This window comes from Pteronotus mesoamericanus, unplaced genomic scaffold, assembly GCF_021234165.1.
Source record: "Pteronotus mesoamericanus isolate MK-2021 breed Mesoamerican mustached bat unplaced genomic scaffold, CSHL_Meso_final contig_657, whole genome shotgun sequence".
NCBI lineage: Eukaryota > Metazoa > Chordata > Mammalia > Chiroptera > Mormoopidae > Pteronotus > Pteronotus mesoamericanus.
Genome location: NW_026555229.1, coordinates 16,833,028 through 16,856,458, shown reverse-complemented (window position 1 = coordinate 16,856,458; position 23,431 = coordinate 16,833,028). Strand labels below are relative to the sequence as shown.

At 42.5% G+C, this 23,431-nt stretch overlaps 1 protein-coding gene across 1 annotated transcript in view; it reads left to right on the top strand.

Annotated features, from left to right (window-relative positions):
- Positions 1-2,685: 2,685 nt before the first annotated feature.
- Positions 2,686-23,431, top strand: part of PDZD8 (PDZ domain containing 8) — a 66,176-nt gene continuing 45,430 nt past the window's right edge. The window contains exon 1 of the mRNA XM_054581581.1: positions 2,686-3,740. Coding sequence (XP_054437556.1) covers positions 2,875-3,740 — 866 coding nt within the window. The 5' untranslated portion in view covers positions 2,686-2,874. The remainder of the gene's footprint in view (positions 3,741-23,431) is intronic.

The following is a 23,431-nucleotide window of genomic DNA, read 5'->3' as shown; positions in this document are numbered from 1 at the left end:
TACCTCCTGCCATGCACAGGACAGCCCCAACAATAAGGAATTTTCCAGCTGCAAATGGCAATAGTGCTGATGTTAAGAAACCCTGGGATAGCTGATGACCTAGTGAAAGGGAAAAGCAGCAAAGCCCCCCAAGATGGCAGACATTTGCAGGTTGAAACCATGGAATAGCCTGCCCAGATGGGCTTTGGTGGGATCAGCCAGCTGGGGGATGGACCAGCTACTGCCCAGCCAGGGTGCGGTGGGGGGCCGGGCCAACACTCGCTGACATTCTGATTTTTAAATGGCATAAGGCACATAAAATGCTTAACGCTGTGCCTGGCACTCAGTCAATTCTCCATAAATATTACCATTATCATTGTAAGTGTTCAACTAATGTTACCATCTTTAACACAAGGGAAAAATATTTTTCTTTTATCTTACCAAAAGGTGTGCTGAGCTCCTTCACGGACTTGAAGTGCACCTCTCAGGAGACGAGTTTTGCTGGGGAATCAAATGACTCTAATGGAGTTCAAAGATTTGGGATTCCCAGAGGTCATCTGAGGAGTGAAAAAGAGGGGGGAGGAGAAAAGGAGAGGGAGGAGCCTGTGGGATGGAGTGTGACAGAGGACTCACTCCCATGAAGAACAGCGGCTTCCCTTGCAGGCGAGGCAGTAGTTGAAGACTATTTTAAGATACAGGACTGGTCAGTATACTGCTTGGGGATTTTGTATCTCAGTAACATGAGGAACTATTCTTTTGCTCCACCCCATCTCCAGCTTCTGTGACATTGTCTACAACAGCGCATACATTTTATAAACAAGGTTGCTGGTGAAATGGAGGAGGGGTCTACATTTTCCACTTGGGATGAAACAGTGTAGGACTGCAGCAGCAGCAGCAGCAGGGGTCGGGAAGCAGAGACCAGGAGCCAGAGCTGGCCGCAAGAACAGATGTTGCTGTAAGCTCCCAGAAACCCCAGAACTCCGCCTTCCTTAGGATGTAGAATGTGAGGGTTGAGCCTAGTTCCTCTGCAGACACCTGTCTTACATTTTTGTAGTAAAAGAACCATCTGGTCTTACACCTGGGCATGAGGAGGATGAAATGGGCCTGGTTCCAAAGTTCTGTACCTGCTCCAGCTGGGTCAGAAAGGGGTCAAACTATGTTTTTTGTTCTAGAATCACCCACAGTCAACACCCTGGCCGGTGTGACTCAGTGAGTTGAGTGCCAGCCTGCAAACCACAGGGTTGTTGGTTCGATTTCAAGTCAGGGCACATGTTTGGGTTGTGGGCCAGGTCCCCAGTAGGGGGTGCACAAGAGGAAACCACACATTGATGTGCCTCTCCCTTTCTTTCTCCCTCCCTTCCCCTCTGTCTAAAAATAAATGCAGTCTTTTGAAAAAATATTAGAATCACCCAGGGTCAAGACAAACACTGGCCTGAAGATCTTGGAGAGCTAGAGAGGAGCCCTGTCTTAGCTCCTCAGGGCCAACCAGAACAGGTCTGAGTTTGGGGTATGTAATATCTGATCCTTGTAGGAATAGAGGTACAGCTGTTGTGGTATCCATGTGACTGGAGCCACAGAAGCATTGTAACAACCAAGTAGCCAGAGGGCACAAGGAATGACAATGTTGCTGGAAATCTGGCTTAATTATTTCTGCGGCTTTGGTCAAGGTGCTACCCTGTGCAATATTCCCTGAAGTCTTTCCTGACCACCTCCCCCGCCCCCAACTCCCTCTTCCTGTGCATCAGGAAATCAATAAGCCCCCTTCCAGCTCTAGCAATCTCTATGTCATGATACAGAGAAGCGACCAAGGGTTTGGGGTTTATTTAGTGCTGGACAACCAGGCTCCATTGCGTCACCCCTGGCAACTTTCTCTGCCTCTGTGCAGCCGTGTTGGTATCTGTAAAATGGGTGGGGGCTAAAAAAAAAAAAAACCGCCTCATGGATGGACTAAGGGTGGTAATACACAGGGGGCTTACTCCACTTCAGGAGCTTCCAACCATCTGGCAAATTCATCTCACTCACCTTTCCTGTCCCAGCTCTTTTCCTTCCTTCCTTCTTATTTAAATTTTACCTTCTCTGTCCCTCCTTTCCAGGGCCCACCCTCCGCGGACGCAGAGCGTCTGCTGGTGGGATGGCTGGTCAGCGACAGCGGTCTGTGAGGCAGTCAGACAGTCTTCTCTTGTCCTGGGTTTAGGAAGTCTCCGAATGGCCAGTTCTGTGTCTCCGTGACACCGCCCTGAAGGTCCCCACATCTCAGGGGCCCGAGTAGAAGAACCACTCTGCAGCAGAGATAACCGACGGGGACCGCGGCCAAGGACGGGGGATGGGTGCACCAGAAGATAACGGGATGACCAGGATCAAAAACGCGCGGCGCCATCTCCTCCCGGCCTTCTTATCCTCCAACCGGTGGCCCCAGTTATCCTCTCCGATTTCGACAGTGGCTTCAGAAGTGACAGCCACGTGGATCGCGGGGGAATGGAATGTTGGTGTGGGGGGCGGGGCTGGAAGGGCGCAGGAGAAGGAGGACCCAGGTACGCGCGCCCCGGCGCCGGCTGCCAGGCGACACCGCCGGGAGCGAGCACGCCTCTGACGTCACGCACCGTTCATCCAATGAGCAGAGGCCGAAGGGAAGCTCCGTCCCGCCCGTCCCGCCCCCGCGGCCGCCGCGGCCAAAGCAGCCGCCTCCCGGAGCGTCTGGGGAGCCGCGGGCCGGCGCAGGCTCGGGCGTTGCACGGCGCGGGCGGGAGCCGCCGGACGAGGCCCAGGGAGCTGCTCGCCCCGACCCCGCCGCCCGATGTCCTCAAGATGGAGGCAGCGGGGGCGGCGGCGTGAAGAAAGCCGCGCTGTGCGCGCGGGAGCAGCGGGCCGGGCTGTCCGGGCGGAGACGGTGGCGGGATGGGGCTGCTGCTCATGATCCTGGCGTCGGCGGTGCTGGGCTCCTTACTCACGCTCCTCACCCAGTTCCTGCTGCTTTACCGCAAGCAGCCCGAGCCGCCGCCGGTCGAGGCCGCCCGCGCGCGCGACGGCTTCCGCTACCTCAGGCCGGTGCCGGGCCTGGCCCTGCGGGAGTACCTTTATGGCGGTGGCGGGGCCGAGGAGCCCTCCGGCGGGCCCTCCGAGGGCGGCGCCACCCCGACCCCCGAGACCCCCGCCCCGCCGACGCGGGAAACCTGCTACTTCCTCAACGCCATCATCCTGTTCCTGTTCCGGGAGCTGCGGGACACCGCGCTGGCCCGCCGCTGGGTCACCAAGAAGATCAAGGTGGAGTTCGAGGAGCTGCTGCAGACCAAGACGGCCGGGCGCCTGCTGGAGGGGCTGAGCCTGCGGGACGTGTTCCTGGGCGAGACCGTGCCCTTCATTAAGACCATCCGGCTGCTCCGGCCCGTGGTGCCCTCGGCCCCCAGCGAGCCCGACGGCCCCGAGGGGGAGGCGCTGCCCGCCACCTCCCCGGAGGAGCTGGCCTTTGAGGCGGAGGTGGAATACAACGGGGGTTTCCACCTGGCCATCGACGTGGACTTGGTCTTCGGCAAGTCCGCCTACCTGTTCGTCAAACTCTCCCGCGTGGTGGGGAGGCTGCGCTTCGTCCTCACGCGCGTGCCATTCACCCACTGGTTCTTCTCCTTCGTGGAGGACCCGCTGATCGACTTCGAGGTGCGCTCCCAGTTTGAAGGGCGGCCCATGCCGCAGCTCACCTCCATCATCGTTAATCAGCTGAAGAAAATCATCAAGCGCAAGCACACCCTCCCGAGTTACAAGATCAGGTGAGGCAGGAGGGGAGGGGACAGGACCCCACCGGTGCGGGGGCCTGGCTGCGGGCGTCCGGCTTGGCGGGGAGGCTGCTGCTGCGTGGAGCGGGGGGAGGCAGAGGCTGCGCCCCAGCGCCGGCTTCTCGGGGGGGGGGTGTCTCCCCATCCCTGGCCGGGGGCTTCGGTCTAGGCCGGCCGTGCACACCTTGTCACCGAAGGGCGGCGGTACGAGCTGGAACCCTTTCGCGTGTCCCTGAGCGCGGGAGGTGCCGCCAGCGTGGGCGGAACAGCGCACCGGCGGGGGAAGGGAAGGCGCCCCGGTGCCCGGGAGTCGGCTCCGGGGCTGTTGAGAAACTCCGCGGCTGCCGCAGTGAGGGCGCTTTGCAGCATCGCCTTAGCCACGTTGAGAAACGGCCCGTGACCACTTCGCGCGCAGGCGGACTGCGCTGGGGGCCCGGGGCGGTTGGATTTGGCAACGGCGGGCCGCCTTTGCTGTGACAGCTGCCGTCGAGTCCTGCTTCTGCTCGGCAGACAGTGAACGAGTTGGGGTGCCCACTGTCGCCCTCGGGACAGTTCGTAGTGACGACATCCGCCGCTGGGGGTCGGTTCTGTGGCACAGACCCACGCCCTGCCCCTCGTGTCAACCCTCTGTGGCTGTACGGTCCTCGCACTGTGCCTGAAACCGCCCTGCAGATGGTATTTTAAGGACACGTCGTGACTTGAACTTTGGAAAGACCCCCCCGCCCCCGTGGCTGGTGGCTTAATTATGGAGGATAGTGCGTCCATTAATGTACAAGGTTTGTTTTCGTTTCGGGGGGGGCGGTGTTTTGTTGTGCTGTGTTTTGTTTTGTTTATTTATGTGATAGGAGAAGTGGAAGAGAGAAGGGAGTTTTGTAGGGTCAGACTTGGGTCTGGGAAGGATTGTTGTTGGAGTAGGTAGGGTCATACACGGCTGTTCTAAAACGCCTGAGTATTTCATTTTACTTTCTGTCCTCCTCTAATGTTGGGTTCATGAAGAGGTTTGACTCTCTTGGATTTAGTCCTTTATTATAAAGTTATGTCAGTCTGGTATTTGCCTTTCCTTGTGCTCGTTAGTGGAAGTTGCCTCTTTCTACGGAGATCACTAATTTTCTGTTAGTCTCAGTCCTCAGCGACCCAGATAATCCAGAAATATTTGATGTTTGGGTTTGGGATGGATTATTGATTTGTGTATGGGGCAAAGTTACCTTACCAGTTATGCTTTGTTTAGGCTAATCGCCCAGAGTAACAGCTTACAACTAAAACTGTCAGGTGGCAGGAGAGGTTTACTTTATAATGGAAACATTTCCATAGGTTTGCAGGGGATGTTGAACGGGTTGTTCACTGCTTGGTTTCCTGCTCTGTGCAGTGGAATGTAGTTTATGGAACCTGATCTTTAAGCTCTGGGACATACATAAGTGACTAAATTATAAATGAATTCAAGTGGTTATGCAGTAAGAGGTTCATAGCAGTGTGTTGCTAAGAAAGTCATGAGAAAAGTTACAGACTTTAATGTTCTGTCACAATTTCAACTCTGTTTTTTTCTGGATAACTTTCAGATAATAAAATTTGACTGATTTATTGTTTGGAGGTTATTTGCAGAATAGCCACAGTGGCAGTGAGATTACATACCGTTTTGAGGGTTTTTAACAATTCAGACTTAGAATTCAGTTAACTCTGAAGGAAATTATGAATACGAGTTTTGAAGCCATTAACAGGGCTATTGCTTTGTAGGAACTTTATCATCTGTCATTGAATATCATCACCATTTAAAATATAACTAAATTGCTTTATTTACATTATCTGAAGGGATTTTTAAAGAGCATGCATTTGGTTATGTATATTTCAACGTTTAAACCTTAAACATTAAATGATCACATCCAGAAACATAGACACATGTGCTCTTTATAGTAGAAGGCATTTCAATGGTCAGTCAGTAAATATTGCACAAAATGTATCACTCAGTCTGTAAATACTGTGCACTGGCTATGTGCTTAGCATTGTTCAAGGTGTTGGGGCTTTGATATTGAACAACTTCAGCCTTCGTGAGAGCTTAGAGCTTAGTTAAGATTTGAATGAGCTTTTCTTAATAAGATTTAAACTAGAATGTGATTGTTGGGGTTGAAGTAACTAGGAAGCCAATTTTAGTTTATTTAGTAAAAGAAAATGATAAAAGTATGAGAATGAAAAGGACTGTTTTAGGAAGTGTTGAGTTCTCTTGTCTATGTAGCTTATGCTACCAGAAGTGATGTTTTCAAGCTTTTATTTCTTTTTAGAGAGGGGGGAAGGGAGGGAAACACTGATATGTGGTTGCCTCTTGTGCATCCCCAACTGGGGACCTGACCTGGAACCCAGGCATGTGCCCTGACTGGGAATCGAACCGGCCGTCCTTTGATTTGCAGGCAGGTGGGTACTCTATTCACAGAACCGCAGCAGCCAGGCAAGCCAGAAATGTTCTAAACTACTGCTATTGTGGAGCAGTTTCAAGTTTCAGCTAAGAGAATGAATTAAAACATTTAAGATGTATCACAATTCTCATAATGAGAATTAAAGTAGTGTTTATCCTTTTTTTTATAGATGAGGGAATAGTGCTCAGAGTAGTTAAATAACTTGCTTAAAGTCACACAGCTGTCAGATGGTAAAATCCAGCTCGGTGAAAGCCAGGCTGCCTTTCTCTTAAACTATACCACCTTGTTCCTAAGGGATTAAATCTTTGGGTGCTGCTGCACATAGCATTTCTTTTTTTAATCCAGCAGATTTTGTTCCTGGATAGAAAGTCTTGCTAGTTTATCTGTTTTAGCCATCTAATTTACTGAGTAGAGCTAAAGTAATAAAATTACATTGAGTCCTAGGATCCTTTGGCACTGTTACCATATAACAGAAATATCTTGCCAATTAACATGATTGTCACCTCTTTCCTCCTTCATTCGTTTTTCCATTTGCATGTTACTAAGATGAAGGTGGCCCATCAGCTCTGCCAGATCCTGGTGTCTCCTGCGGAGTGAAGGAGCTCAAGCTGTTGCTTTCTAAGGACCCAGCTGATTGCCACTTCCTTTTAACCAACTAACACAGTTTGTATAACATTGTATTTTTTAAGGTGCTATAATGTGTGTAAATTTTCTAGATATTGTAATTCTAATGTTACTAATATAATTCAAAATGTAGCCATCTCAATGTTGTTTTGATTTTTTTCTCATAGTATTAAAGTTAGTAGTATTTTTAACTGCAACTCTTATCTAGTAACCTTTTTTCCAAACCCCTTACCTACTCTTTGTTCCCCAAATAAAAGAGCCAGCTTAAGATGAAATGTTAAGACAGTTTTTGAGGGCACATAACTGCTCTCTTCTCAGATCGCAGGTATCTGAATAAAGTGCCTATAAAGATTAAAAAAAAAAACAAAAAGTAGTAGGGTTTTAAAAAAATTAACCCAAAAATTAGTCTTCAGGAGAGAAAGATACCACTAATGTTCTTGGCTATATGGAGAATCCATCTTCAGCATGAAATCTGAGTGTAAAAGTCCTGGAGAGTTTAAGGTCTGGGATGCAAGTATTTGAGATTTTTTCTGAGGTTTCTTGTCCTAGAATATTGCTGCTGTGAAGTTCGCACTGGTTACATACTATAAGGCCAAATTCAGTTTGCAGGTACATTTCATTTGGCCTGCACTGTGTTTTATCGTTGGTTTGTTTCTTAATTGCCAACATTTAAAAATGGAAGATTTTGCATGATTTAGATTTCTGGCTTCTCTTAGGAAAAATTGGAAGATCTTGTGGCACTAGCGTTGCGCTCCTCAAAGCAGTAACAGGATGGAGAGATGGAGCCTAGTGACAGCTGCAGGAAGCTCTTACTCATACTTCATAGTTCGCACTTGCTTGTTACACTTCCTGATGCTACTTGCCTGGCCTGTCTTCATATGAACTTGAGACCCTTACTAAATGAGGAGCATTGCCCTTGCTCATCAGTGAAAATGGGATAAGTTAATAGCAATAGGAGAGGGTGATAATTTTTACCCCACTTTAAACACTATATTTTTGAAGGGACTTTCATTGAACAATTTTATTTTGTAAAAGATATCAATATAATGTCGAGTTTTTAAATATCATTCTGCCAGAAATATTTTTAGATCCTTTGAAACACTTTCCACTTCTCTGCAATACAGTAAGTAGATAATGGCTGCTTTTCATTTATTTCTCTGATCTACAAATGGAGGGGGGTGTGTGCATCTACTTACTGACACTATTTGAATTTAATGAGTGAGTATGGAACAAATATTTGGGGGAAACATCACTTTTCAGACTCATGGAATGTTTTCTGAAAATGACTATTCTGTTATCACTATTTTATTACTCCTGAAAATAGCCTGGTAAATGTTTGTGGAAAAGTTAAAATATTCTTAGTGATTAAAGATGGAGGAGGACCACTATCCTTGCTGAAGGACAAGGCTTTTAGTATTTAATTAGATAGAGCTTTTCTCATATTTATGTTTATATTTTCCCTACATATACCATTTATTTCAGAGAATTAGATTAGGCTTGGTCTGGAAAGCCTCATATTCTATAATGTGGTTTGCAGTTGAGTTATTCTTTGGTCTTCTGAGATGGGGAAATATGACATTTATTCTTAATGTTAATTATCACTTTTTATTTTACTAATTACTTAAAATAAAGATGGTTTTGAGTAATCCGTATCTCCTTAAAAGCTTTCCAAGTAAATTTGCTAGAAGCCGACAGTCATTTGTAAAGCTAAGTGTAATATACTATATTTATTCACTTACTCTTTCTTACTTTTCTTTCTAGATATGGACAACTTTTAAAAAGTGTATTAGGCTAGAAAATACTTGGAAATAGCTCCTACAATTTTTGCTTATTGTAGGAATCGTAGTTTTACTTTCCACTGTTAACTGTTTGGGAGAGTAGACACAAGGACATACATAGTGTATCATTCTAGCTGTTCTGGAGTAATGATATAATGTAGTAGCTAATATTGATCTATTATGGTTTTTCTTGTACTACTGTTCAGGTGAATATCTCTATATGAAAGATCATTATCTTAAGCTAAATAAGTTGTTTTTAAGAGTCATCTATTTTCATTAGTTACTTCCTGAAGACTACAAATACCTAGTGTTGTGGTGGGTATGATGAAGGTGATAAAAAGGATTATAACCCAGTTCATGCTCTCAAGAGGGCCAATCTTTCTGGGGAAAACAGAACAATTAAAGCTCATTAAACAGGCATTTGGACACAAACACACACACACACACAATTTTATTTATTTAATTTTAGAGGAAGGGGAAGGGATTGAGAAAGAGAAGGAAGGAAACATTGATGTGTGAGAGAAGCATAGTTGCCTGTCGCACGCCCCCAACAGGAGGCCTGGCCCGACACCCAGGCATGTGTCCTGACCGGGAATCAAACCAGCAGCCTTTCTGTTTGCAGGCTGATGAGCCACACTAGTCAGGGTGCATTTGGGTATATTTAAGACCTTTAGTTTTGTGAGAAACAGGAAGAGGAGAGAGTGCATCTCTGCTAGGGCAAACACCTCATTATTATGTGTTGCATGATACTTTGTAACTTTAGGTTCCTTTGTACACCTAAACACATTCCAATTCATTGCTGGTTTTACTTATTGCAAGTTTTTTTTTCCTTTAATCCTCACGGAAGAATATGTTAGGGGGAGGGAGAGAGAGAGAGGGAAGAAGGGAGGGGGAGATATGGTGGAGAGTGGTCCTGAGAGAAACATCCATTTGTTGCCTCCCATTTGTGCCCTGACTGGGGATTGAACCTGCAACCTTTTGTTGTATTGAGCCACCAGGCCAGGATGCAAGTTGGGTTTTCTTCACGCTGCTTTGAATTATTGCAATTTAGGCATTTAAAACATTTAAATGGTAAATAATGAATTGATCAATTAAATCTTTCCTTTAGAAACTTGATTTACTCATTGAAGGGTAGAGAGTCATTCTCACCATTATTAAGTAAAATATTCTGTAAAATTTAGGAGAGGTGATGTCTGGTCTATTTTAATATTTGAAAAGGTTATTAGTTCTCAGTATTTAACTTTAGATTTTAATCAGGACTAGAATTGCAAACTCTTGACCTGGAAGAATTTAAAATATGTAGCAAAATATGGTTTTTTTTAAAGAAAAACTTAATGCTCGAGTGGTAGATAGACAGATTGGATTTAGTTCAGAAATTTTTGAGATTAATGATGTATAAAGAGAAAATTTGTGACAGTTTTGGTCTGTAATATAGCCCATGAGTACAATTTATCTAAATTATAGGTTATTTTTTAGTAAATTGCTTACTAAAAATATTTGGATAAATCACTCAAAATATTTGTATTTTTCAGTACTAGAAAATTAGAATTTGGACTTAGTTATTCCGAGATTTGTGTCCGCCAACCAGAATTTATTAGACTAGACTATGGTAATAATTGTTGGAGCCTTGGGGATACTAAGCTCTTAAGATTTCTCTTGCAAGTAATTCAGCCTCTTGTCATGAAACAGTAGGATTACATCATTAGTAATTTTTATTTCATTTCTGGGATTACTATTGATTTGTTGATTTAGGGTATCCTTGGGCAAAACGTGCAACTTGTTATTTTTGAGACTGAACAAAATAAACACCTAAAAGTTGTTAAAGTTCTTGGAGGAAAGAATTGTGTAAATGTAAGGTAGCATTATTCACATCTCTGTTATTTTTGGATAGGTTTAATACAAATATGCAGGTACAAATCATTTAAAAATATTTTCATTTAATAAGTTCTGACATTAGGTAGCTATAAACTAAGAGAAGCAGAATACAGATAAAGTTAAAAATCATTTATACTTCAAAAGAAGCTTTGCTGCTTTTATTTGGATAGGAAAAAAACTGAGACGAAAGCTGGACAGTTAAGTATTAACTTTTTTCATTTCTCTTGTTCAGATATTTTGCTGTTCCTTACTTCACACCTGGAGTGGAGTTTTTGTCCATACATTTAACTGGCTTTAGAAGATCAGACCTCTGCATTGTATACTTTATTGTTTGTTGTCCTTATCATAGTAAGAGGTAATAATTTTGACTTAGGATGTTTTTTCTTCTCCCATTCTAGTACTAGACTGCAAAAGAGATTTAATGTACTCAATAAATGTCTGATACCAGGACACTATGCACTGCGAAGACAATTAATGCTAAGAGGGAGTAAATAAAACAGTCCTTCCTTCAATATTTATTTTTAACCTAGCAGTGAGAAATGGATTACAACTTAGAATTTAAGAATTGCCATAGCTAATGTGGTAGTGTTTAACTCAGTGGTTTCCAAAGTGTGGCTTGGGGCCTCTATTTGATCTCTAAGACCCTTGGGCTGGGGGTATCTACCAATCAAAACTATTTTCATAATAATACAAAAATGTCATTTGCCTTTTTCACTCTCATTCTCTCACAAGTGTACTATGGAGTTTTCCAGGAGTTTACATGATGTAGCAGTAACATTATTACTATGGTGACTATGGAATGTGAGCTTGTGCTATTCTTTTATTTAAAAGTGTTATCATTTTTAATTTCTAATGTGGTAAATATCAGTAGATATAACCCACATAAATAACAGGTCTTGGAGTCCTTATTAATTTCTAAAAATATATAGGGATTCTGTGAACAAAATATTTGAGAACTGCTGGTCTAACCTGAAGATTACTTATTTTTGCCATATGTAAAGGAGTTGCTCCTGTTGTCTAACTTGCTCATAGATATTAGGTACATTATTTTTAGTTGACTGATAGTATTGCTTTTGTAAGGGGCACAGGGGTCGTTGCAGTTTTGACTGTACCATTTACTATGTGATCACGGAAAACCACTCGAACTTCCTCATCTTCAGTTTCTTTATATGTAATATAACACTTACAAGGCTGTAATTGTTAGGAATCATGAGAAACAAGGAGGTATGTGAAAGCGTTACTGACAGATGTGCTAGAAACATTTAAAGTGGTACTTTTTATATTCCCTTTTTAAAGGCATTGTGTTGGGGGAGCTGGTGAAGAGGAACAGAAGGAGTTTGGGTTTGAGGACAGTTCTCCTGCTTCTGGCCCCCCACCCCCTTTCTTTTTAAGCTTTGTGAAAACCGAGAATTTTAATTTAATTCATCATAGGCTATGGAAAGGGACCCCATATTATGGGCCGTGATGCACATAAAAATATATGAGATTTATCAGACATGGTCAAGAGAATTACTTTGGTTCCTTGAGCCACTCATTTGATACTTTATCTCTGGTGCACAGGCTATCAGTTAACACTGACTCACCTTTGAGTCACCAGCTATTGAGTTCTCTTATGAGGGACCTGCAACCTTTATCATCATTCTTTTGTTCAGTGGACATATAAAACTACTTCAGAAAATTGTAAGGCATTTTAGACATTGATTATTCTGTGCAGAACTAGGAGTTGGGATAAAAGTGAACATTTCTTATTAGGTAGAGGATGTGTGGAAGAGCAGGGGTAAGGCTTTTTGTAATATTTGTTATCCTTGTTCTTAGTTTTATAATTATTCCAGAGCGCTTTTTTCTTCTTAGGAGTACAGAAATTAAAATCATTTTCCCAAGTATGGACTTTGTCAGCATATTGCACACCAAGGAATTCCATAAATAGAACAATTCTCCATTGGTTTCTGTCAGTTTCTTAATATATTCTGCTTAATGTACACTTTAGGTACAAAGCTTAATGACGCAGAAGTAGAAAGGTGGTATTTGGGGTAGGGAGGCATACTGCCTGTTGTTAATTTGATATCCTCACCATGAACACAATTTAAAAAATCAATTAGTATGGTGATTGAAATTATGGCCATGTGGATTCTGAAATCTGAGGAAGACAAACAGCTATGACCTTGAACATCATACATGGTGAATGCAGAGTTCTGAAATGATTCCTTGTGGAAGGGAAGGCATTTGCTGTCTAACGTGTCTCTAAGAAATCAGCCTTAAAATAGATAAATAGAAAGTGTGATAGGAAATATTGCTAGAGCACCTCACTGTGCCAAATGCTTCTATGAACTTTCTCATCTAATCTTTACAATAACAACCTTCTGCAGATGAAGACACTGTGGCTTTCGAAGTTAAAGTAGCTTGCCCAGGGTCTCAAAGCTACTAAGTGTTAGAACCAAAATTCAAAACCAAGTACTGACTCTAAAACCTATGTACTTAATACTTCTTTAAATCGCCTTGTCAGAAGAAGCTGAGCAGTAAAGGAAGCTAAGCGCTTTTTATTATTTTATGTAACCCTGATAGCAGTACAGTGAGGTGGAGGTGTAATTATTATCCTCCTCTTGCATATGAGGAAACTGATGCTTACAGTGAGAGTTTGCTCAGGGTGTGGGACGTGGCAGAACCGGGATTCCAAGCCCACTGCTTGGCCCGGAGAGCCTGCCTTTAACCACTGTTCTGTGCTGCCTATCACGTGTTCTTTTCCTCAGGCGCCTCACAATGTGGATGGGAGGAGGGGGTGGTTGGGGAGAGCTAGAGAGAGACAGACAGGTAAACAGGGCAATTAGTGGCATCATAGAAATGTATATAAAGTGCTTATAGAACACGGAGGAGGAGGCGATTACCAGATGGCAGAGGAAGGGGACGGGTGACAGAGAGGAGGTGACTTGGAAATAGAACTCGAATAGTGAAAAGGAGCTTACCATGTGGGGCTGGTTATGGGATCAGAGTGGTTAGCAGACGATCTCTTAGGAGAAATAACATGGCAGTACTAGTTTCAGTAAGTGTGGAGCAGCTTGGTGTATGAATTGTCTTTTTAGTGTGATATTAATTGAATTGTCTAAATAAAATTGAAGATTTGAAATTTAGGGCTCATGGTTTACCAATACATATAGAAAATTAAGAGTATTTTGAACCATTTGTACCCTGTTTTCTTTCTAGGTTATAGCTTGTTTTGTATTAGTGCGCTGTACATGATGTAATAATGCGCACCACAGAATTATGGCTAATTGAGGTTTTATAATTATATTTAAATGAACAGAGAACTGATTATTTAAAAGAATACTAAAGTACCTCTGAAGAAGAATAAATGAAGAAATTATTTTGAAAATGATCACCTGATTTATCTAGTTTCTATATCTGGTTTAGAAGGATTTGAAGCACACTTCTTAGGTCTGCTAATTTCTTGCGTGAGACTAAAAGGCAAAAACCATACAGACTCCCCAATTGCCTGTTTATAGCTGCTTGTTCTATTTTCTTTCCTAGGCAGGACTTAATGTCGTTTGTATTCCTGAGCCTGAAATAAGACTGTAGTCTCCAAGTGTCTAACTTTGATTGGTCTCTTCTATTCCCAAGTAAGCATAATTATTGAGGAGAGGAAATGACATTTGAGCTCTCTGTTAAAGGACAGTTTAGCTTTAGATACAGGGAGATGGGATGGAAATACAGTGTAGGTGGAAGAAATAGCAAAGGAACAGAATCAGGGTATTGTGCAATAGTTAGAGGTTCAGTGAGGAAGCCAGTTTGATGAAAGCTGAGGACTGAGAAAAAAGAAAATAGGATTTGTGTGCCCATTGTGTACCAGGGTCTCTACCAGGTGCTTAACATCTGTGAACTCTGTAAATCTTTATAATAGTCATGTAAGATAGCTTTTTATTAAAGAAAAAAAGAGATTTTTGTTTTTGGTTTTAAAAAATATTCTTTTTAAGAAGAGGAAACATAATTTCAGAAATCACAATGTTCTAACTAATCATGAAAACCTGAACCAGGCCAGTGGGAAACAGAACAGCAGTAGAGACATTTTAGCCATGTTATGGAAGGGAATGGAGGCGAAATTCATTAGTTGTGAGGAGGAGGAAAAGGTAATTTGAGTTTCCAAGTGTCTATGAAATTGGTAGTGCCAATAAGAGAAAGCAGGAGAGGGGGAACAAGTTTGAAGAAAAATTGTTTAATTTACTTTAAAGCATCAATATATGGAACTTACAGAAAGAGTAAGAGCAAATGATGTTGCTAAGGAAAGTGTAGAAGAGAAACAAGAAGAAAGAACCCAGGTTGTTTTAGTGTACGGAACAAACCTCTCCTAATTCTTCATTATAGAAAATTTCAAACTTACTCAGAAGTTAAGAGAATAACTCAGTGAACCCCCATTATCCATAGGCAGATATTAACCTGTGGCTACTTTTGATCATCTCTCTCTCCCCACACTCTCCTCCATGATTATTTTGAAGCAAATCTCTAGGAACTGGGACTATAATCCCTATTTGTATGATTTTAAATTTTGTGTTCTTTCCACAATACCTTGCCTCCTTGACAAAGCCTCATCCAACCTCTGCCTGAATATTTCTAGAGATAGAAGGCATGCAATGCAATGAGAGAACTGTGTCCCTTTTTGACTACCTCTAATTTTTATGACATTTTCCCTTTTATTAAGCTCAAAACTCTAGCACATGTATTACTTTGTCCATCCTGAAGTCAACAGATTTAGCCCTCTAACTATTTTTATATTAGGTTTATAGTAAACCCTTTTTTCCTAAAGAGCATAGTGTTTGCAAACAGGTTTTCTACTGCCATGTGACGGAATTGTCACCAGCTGGCGGCATTCAGGGTGCTTATAGAGCAGTCTTGAAAAAACATCTTAGAACCAAACCATATTTTAGATGTTAAAAAAAAAGATTCTGGTGGAGGACTTCCAGTCAAGATGGAGGCATAGGTAAACACGGCTCACCTCCTTACACAAGCACGGCAAAAATTACAACTGAACTACAAAACAGCTATAACCCAGACTCATCAGAAAACCGAGCTCTGTGGAAGCCTGACAACCAAGGAATTAAAGAAGTCACATTAATACAGATAATTAGGAGGGGCACTGAGTCACAGATCAGTGGGTCCCACACCCACATGTGGCAGATAAAAATTGGGAGGGATACCTCAGAAGCGAGGGACCCCAGCCCCACACCAGACCACCCAGCTCAGGGTTCTGGCACCAGGAAGAGAAGTCCCCATAACTTCTGGCTGTAAAAATCAGTGGGAGTTGGGGTGGTGGAAGAAACTATAGTATTCTCAGGTGTCTCCCCATAAAGTGCTTGCAACAGACTTAGAACCTACACAGACTCACTCCCTCTGGGCTCTAGCACTGGGGCGGCAGCTGGAAGGGCACCGGTGGCACACAAGGAGAAACGGAAGTGTCTGACGTCAGGGTGAGTGCTGGGGGATAGTTTTCTCCCAGACAAAATTCCAAAGGCCAGGCAGTGGTATTGTCCCCTTACTGAGCCCTCCCCCACACAGAGCCACGGAGCAGTGACACTGTATCAGACTTATCAGCTTGGTTCACACAGATTGCTCCACCTTGGCAATTACCTAAGGCTCTGCCCCATCCAACTTACCAGTGCCCTTCTCTACAATAGGCCACGCTATTAAGACAGGGAGTTAAAGCAGTTCTACCTAATACATAGAAATAAACACAGGGAAGCTGCCAAAATGAGGAGACAAAAACTTTGGTCCAAATGAAAGAACAGAACAAAACTCCAGAAAAAGAACGCAACAAAATGGAGATGAGCGATCTGTCAGATGCAGAGTTCAAAACACTGGTTATAAGGATGCTCAAGGAACTCATTGGGTACTTCAAGAGCATAAAAATGGCCCAGACAGAAATGAAGGTTACAGTAAGTGAGATAAAGAAAAATTTACAGGGAACTAACAGTGGAGTGGATGAAGCCAAGAATCAAATCAATTATTTGAAATATAAGGAAGAAAAAACAATTCAATCACAACAGCAAGAAATAGAAAGAATCCAAAAAAACAAGGATAGGCTAAGGAGCCTCTAAGACAACTTCAAATATACCAATATTCGCTTCATAGAGGTGCCAGAAGAAGAAGAGAAAGAGCAAGAAATTGAAAACTTATTTGAAAAATAATGAAAGAAAACTTCCCTAATTTGGTTAAGGAAATAGACATGCAAGCCTAGGAAGCACAGAGTCCCAAACAAGATGGATGCAAAGAGGCCCACTTCAAGAAACATCATGGCAAAAATGCCAAAGGTTAAAGATAGAGAATCTTAAAAGCAGCAAGGAAAAGGCAGTTAGTTGGCTACAAAGGAGTTTCCATAAGACTGTGAGCTGATTTCTCAAAATAAATTTTGCAGGCTAGAAGGGACTGGCAAGAAGTACTCAAAAGTGATGAAAAGCAAGGACCTACAAGCTAGATTACTCCATCCAGCAAAGTTTTTATTAGAATGGAAGGGCAGATAAAGTGCTTCCCAGACAAGGTGAAGCTAAAGGAGTTCATCATCATCATCAATCCATTATTGTATGAAATTTTAAAGGGACTCATTTAAGAAAAAGAAGAATGTCAAAACTATGAACATTAAAATGACAACAAATTCACAATCATCAACAATTGAATCTAAACTAACAAACTAAGCAAAGAAGCAGAACTGAAACATAATTATAGATATGGAGATTATTTGGAGGATTATCAGTTGGCAGGAGGGGAAGACTGGGGAAAAGGTACAGGGATTAGGAAGTACAAATTGGTAGGTACAGAATAGACGGGGGGATGTTAAGAACAGTATAGAAAATAGAGTAACCAAAGAACTTATATGCATGACCCATGGACATGAACTAAGGGCATGGGGAATTGCCATAGGGAAGGTGAGTACCGGGTGGAGGGGAGAAAAATTGAGACAACTGTAATAGCATAATCAATAGAATATATTTTTAAAAACAGATTCAGATCCATGTATGAGAAGGCTTAGCTACTCTTACAGGCGTAAAATTTAATTATATACTTTTTAAATGTTACCAAAGTATTCATATTTTTAAATTAAAATTTTTTTTAAACTTTTACTAAAGTATACTAATCCTAAAAATTCAGTTCACTGACTTTTTACAAAGCGAACAGAGCAGCATGCAGAACAAGCAATAGCATATTAGCAACAGCCAGGGAAGTCCCTCTTGCCACCCACCCACTCAGTAACTAGTCACTGCTCTGCCTAAGAGAAACTCCTGTCCTGACTTCTCCCACTATTGCTTTTGGGTTTTTCCTTTTTTTTTTTTTTTTTTTGCCTTTTTTTGAGCTTTATATAAATTGACTCCTACTGCATGCACCATTTTTTTTAGCTTCTTTAGCTTAATAACACGTTTGTGAGATAATCGATGTGTCCCGTGTATAGATGTAGTTGATAAATTCATTGTATATAGATACGGTTTGTTTATTACATTTGCTGTAGTGTATTTCATTGTGTGAATGTATATCAATTCTGTCTGTTATGATGGGCAGTTGGATTAGTGCTGTTATGAATATTCTCTGTTGGGGTGACTCTGGTTAACAAAATTATACAGGTTTCAGGTATGAGTATTCTTACGCAGATCTTTTGGTGAACATTTGAACACAGGTCTATTGGTATATCTAGGCATAGGATGTCGGGTCATTGGTTTTGCATCTGTCCCACATAGATATTGCCACACGGTTTTCAAAGTAGTTACAATAGCCCACAGTAGCAGTTTCATATCCCCTTCCACATTTGGTATGGTCTGTCTTTTCATTTTAGTTAATGTACATAATTTAAAAATTAAATTAAAAAATATAATATTACAGATGGACTTAAAATGAAAATCAGCAATTACTTTTCAACGCTCTGCTTTCTTCCCCTAAATCACACTCTTCCGAAAGCAACCGTTTGTATAATAACTGTTTCTGTTTTTAACTAACCTTGGAGAGGCAGTGAGTAAGAACACAGGTTTTGGAGCCACACTGCCATTCTTACCTTGGCTCCACCACTTACTAGCTCACGTAACCTGGAGCAAGTTATTTAACTTCTCTGTGTGTCAGTTTCTTCACCTACAAAACAGGGATTGATTAGAGTATCTATATGGCAGAATTATTGTGAGAATGATAAATGTAACACCTTTCACATGGTAAGTACTCAGTGAATGTTAGCTATACTAATTATGGTGTTACCTCTGTGTTGTTCAACGATGCCATACAGCTGTTCTTGATACAACTTTGAACATGCCTCTTGACTTCCTACCAAGATAGATGAGGATTTAACTAAATGATACTCTTTCTCACCTTCCCTTCTGCCTTTTCCCATTCCAGCTATATCACTATTTTCATTTCATTCATTGAACTGCATCCTTACTTATATATAACTGATAACATTTATGTTCTGTTTAGAGTTCAATCTTCCTTGATTGGTCTATTATTTACATTGTAATTAAACCTATATAATTTTTAATTGCAGAGCTAAGATGCGGGTTTATGTTTTCTTCTCCATATTTCGATTTCAAAATATTTGTACAATTCAAAGCAGTACATTCCTAGAATCAAGTTTGAATTTTTTAAATTCTTACCTAATTGCCTTTTTACTAAATTTTCAAGACTTAATTGGAAAATTAACATTTTCTTATTTTCCCTCTGCCCATCCTACTGATTGCCCTTGTTTCCCGGAGATCTCCCTGGAAAACATCACCTGCCCCAAACGGGGCTTTTCTCTTGGCTTGCCACACACCTGTCATCTGAGCAGGGGGGTCCAACCCGTGGCCCAGGATGGCTATGAATGTGGCCCAACACAAAATCACAAATTTACTTAAAACCTTTTCTTTTGCTCATCAGTTTTCATTAGTGTTTATGTATGTAATGTGTGGCCCAGAGACGCCAAAAGGTTGAACACTTGGTTACAGTATCACTGCTTTCCTAACTTGGATTCAGTGTTTTCTGGATTTCTTTCTTGCGTTATGCCGTCATTTGCTGGCAGGCAGCATAACTGTCATGTAACTTTTTAATAAAAGGTGCAGCCTCCAGCAGGCTCTTTGTTCTCTGAACCTGTTTCCTTAGCATTGTGAAATGAGGAGGTGATTTGCAGACCTGCATCACCGTGTGTCTGTGAGGGCCAAGCACAATAATACATGTAAAACCATGAGTGTCCCTGTCAGGTAGCTTCATACTGGGTTTAGAGTGTCTGTTCCTGCAGAAAACAGGGTGGTAACCAAATCAGCCTCAGGGTCTATAGCCTGGGCTGCGGCCTGAATTGTGTCCTCCCAAATTCCTATCTTGAAGCCCTAAGCCGTAATGCAACAGTATTTGAGATGGCTTTTAAGAAGGTAACTAAGGTCAAATGAGGCCATAAGGATGGAGTCCTGATTCACTGGGACTGGTGTTCTAAGAATGTCATAAGAAGAGGAACACATCAGGAGTCTGTGTAGCAAAAAAAAGTCGTGAGAGGATACAGCAAAAATGTGGCTGTCTCCAAGGCAAGGAGCGAGACCGCACTAGAAACCAGCTGTTCTGGTGTTTTGATCTTGGATTTTGAGCCTCTGAAGCTGTGAGAAAATAAATTTCTGTTTTTTAAGCCACCCCTTCTGTGGTGGCATCTTTTGTGGCAGCCTCAGAAGACTAATGTAGTTTTCTGTATTGGCCTCAGTGTCTGATACTTGTGAGGCCTCTCAAACTGTTTCCTTATGTCCCCTGTGCCTATAGTTTGGGCATTGCTGGAAGGATTAAGTGAGCAAATCCAGTAGTCCCCGCCAGGGGTGCCTGAAACTGCACATAGCACCAAACACCATATATACTGTTGTTTTCCTATACATACACACCTGTGATAGAGTTTAATGTCTTTTCTATCTTAACTAACCACTTACCACGCACTGTGGCTGTATCTTGCAGTTTGAGGTGTGACTGCAAAATTGGTATAAATTTCTTCTTCCTTCTAAACAACCTCACACATAGAAGATTCTTACTATAGATCTTAGCAACCACAGGATACGATTTTTTTTCTTTCCTTACTAAGTCAATAACTTTCACCTTTTGACTTTCAGGAAGCACTTTATGGCTTCCTTTTGGCATGTTTGATTTGCCAATTTGCCAGCATCACGACTCTCTTCCTTCGGGACCATTATTAAGTAAAGTAAGAGTCACCTGAATGCAAGCGCTGCAGCACCTCCTCAGTCTGGCCGGTAACCGAGACGGAGCACCTACAGTGTGTAAATGCCGGACAAAGGGGTGATTCCCGTCCCTGGCAAGATGGAGCAAGACAGCACAAGATCTTATCCCACTACTCAGAGCAGTGCACGATTGAAAACTTATCGGTTGTTTATTTAGTATTTTTGGATCACAGTTGACTGCAGCTCACTGAGACCATGGAAAGTGGAACCACAGGTATGGGGGACCTACTGTAAGTGTACAGTCAGTACCAGTTATGGCAGCCATTTAATAAATACTTGCTTTTCGTAGCCTTCCAAGGGTCTATAGGTTATTTTAACGGAGCTTTGTTATTTATAATTTTGTTTCTTATTTAATCAGGTAGTTTAACCCAGCATTTACAAATCAAAGCTATGACAAGAAAAATTATTTCTGGGTAACTGGGTTGGGTCTTTTCTTAGACGGCTTTATGGCAATATAATTCATATGCCACGCAATTGACCTATGTAAAGCTTGCAGCGCGGTGTTTTTTAGTGTATTCACAGATATGTGCAGCCGTCGTCACGGTCAACCTTAGGGCAGTGATATCACCTCAGAAGAACAGCCCGTACCCGTCAGCTCTCGTCGTCCTAACCCACATGCCACCCCCAGCCCTAAGCAGCCACTGGGGTACTTTCTGTCTCTATTCTGGATTTTCATATAAATGAATCATATCATTCGTGTCATTGGGGCTTACTGGCTACGTGGGTCATTTCTTTGCATATTTTTTTCTGCTCGTCCTCTATCCCTCTTTCTTCCCCTTCCCCAGGCACTCCCACTATGTGTATGTTGAAGTACGTAATGGTGTCCTACATTTCTCTGAAGCCCATTTCTTCATTCTTTTTTTCCTCATTATTCTTCGATTTGCATAACCTCTGTTGAGCCGAGAATCTTCAAATTCACTGATTCTTTTCTTCTGCCAGTTCATATCTACTGTCGAAAGCCCTCTTGGTGAATTTTTTTTTTTATTCCATTATTGTACCCTTCAACTCCAGAATTCCCACCTGGTTCTTTTTTTAATTAAACTTTATTACAATTTTTGTGAACAGATTTACAATAGCTATGTTGAAGTCTTTGAGGTCTTTTTATAGAACCTAACAGCTGGTCACTTGCACTGGCAGTTTGTGTTGCCTGGTTTTTTTCCGCCTTCTTGGTTGAGCTTTTCTATTTCTTTGCGTGCCTCTTAGTTTTTGTTGGAAACCAACTAGTTTAGATAATGTGTCATAGCAATGCCAGGTCCTGGCCCCTCTCTCCCGGGTTGGTTATTTGTTTCTAGTGGTGGCCTGCGCTGTTGTAGAGAAGCCCACCCTCTGCTGGATTAAGTCTCTGACTTCGGCCTGTTGTTTTTAACTGTGCCCTGGGGCTCAAGGTGTTCTCCAGGCCAATCCAATGGAATTGTGGTTCCTTGGAGCGATACCTTCTGAGATCAGTGTCTGATATTTGTTCTGACCACAGAAAGAAAGCCCCTTTCAGCCTCTTATATCCTGGCCTGCTCTCACAAACTACACAGCCTTCACAGTAGGGTGTAACTTCATTAAATTCTGCTTCAAGTGAAGATCACTTGGTAAGAGATTAGGAGCAGTTTCATGCCTGCCTTGCCTTCTCATCCTGTCCCCTCAGCCAAACCTTTGAGCCAGGGCTCAGGAGCTGGGGGTGGGAAGAGTGGCAAGCGCTTTGTTCGGGAGCCGGGTCCTGGGTGGCGGTGGGGTGGGGGCGGCAGCAGTGGGGGGTCTTCCCGGCTTGCCTTTCTTGGCGTAGAACTGCTGTGTCCTGGACCAGGGCCAGGACACGTCCTCTTCACGAATGGGGCCGGATCGAAGCAGGGGGTCCCCGTGTCTTGACCATGCCTGCCTGGGACTCAGCCTCTGTACCAGGTACTTGAGCACCCGACGGGAAGCACTGCCGCCCTGCCCCTGCCAGGAAGGAAGCCCTGCGTGGGGGGCCAGGGGCCAGGCGGCCTGCGCTCGCGGCTGCCACTCTCTGGGGTGGGGTCTCCTCCTCGCTGAGTTTTTGGAAGGAGCAGTGTTGGTTCAGACACCACCCTTCTCACCAAACCTTTGTGCATTTTCTTGAGGAGAAGTTTCTTCATGTATGGTGTGCCATTAGGACTGTTTCAGAGGCTTTAAATGTTTTTGCTTCTGTTTTTGTTTTAATAACTTTCATCATTTTCACTGGGGAGTGAGTCATTGGAGCTCCTCATTCTGCTGCCTTAGAAGTCGATCTTCCTGGGTTGGTTTTTTAAGTTTTCTATAGGAGGAAGCATAGATAGCTTGTTAAAGAAGTCAAGTTTTCTGGTAATTTGAGTGAGAAAACAGTGACATTTTTAAATTCTGAAGTAAACAGGAAATAAAGCTAAGAAATTGTACAGAGGGATAATGTGTTAGGATGTGAAGATATAGAGGTGGCCCGCTTCATTGTTTGGATTCCTTTACGGGGTGGGATACTTAAAGGTCTGGACTTAAAGTTTTGAAAACCAAGTGTTCTTAGAGAGTGTGAATGTGTGGATTTTCTTTACTTGCTTGCTGAACAAATAGCGTTATCCCACTCTTTAGTGTGCTATTTTAAAATGGAATATATTCTGATTTTAAAAACACTTTTAGCAAATCCCCCCAGAAGCATTAGTAAGCCCAAATTAGACTCTACTCCCTATAACATTGAAGTCACATACCTGTGAGAAATTTTATTGAATTTTAACTTTATACCTGATAAGAAAATTTGATTCATAATGCAGCTGTGCTTTAGCAAACTTGGATTATTTCATTCAAAGTTGCTAGTGTATATAGTGACATTC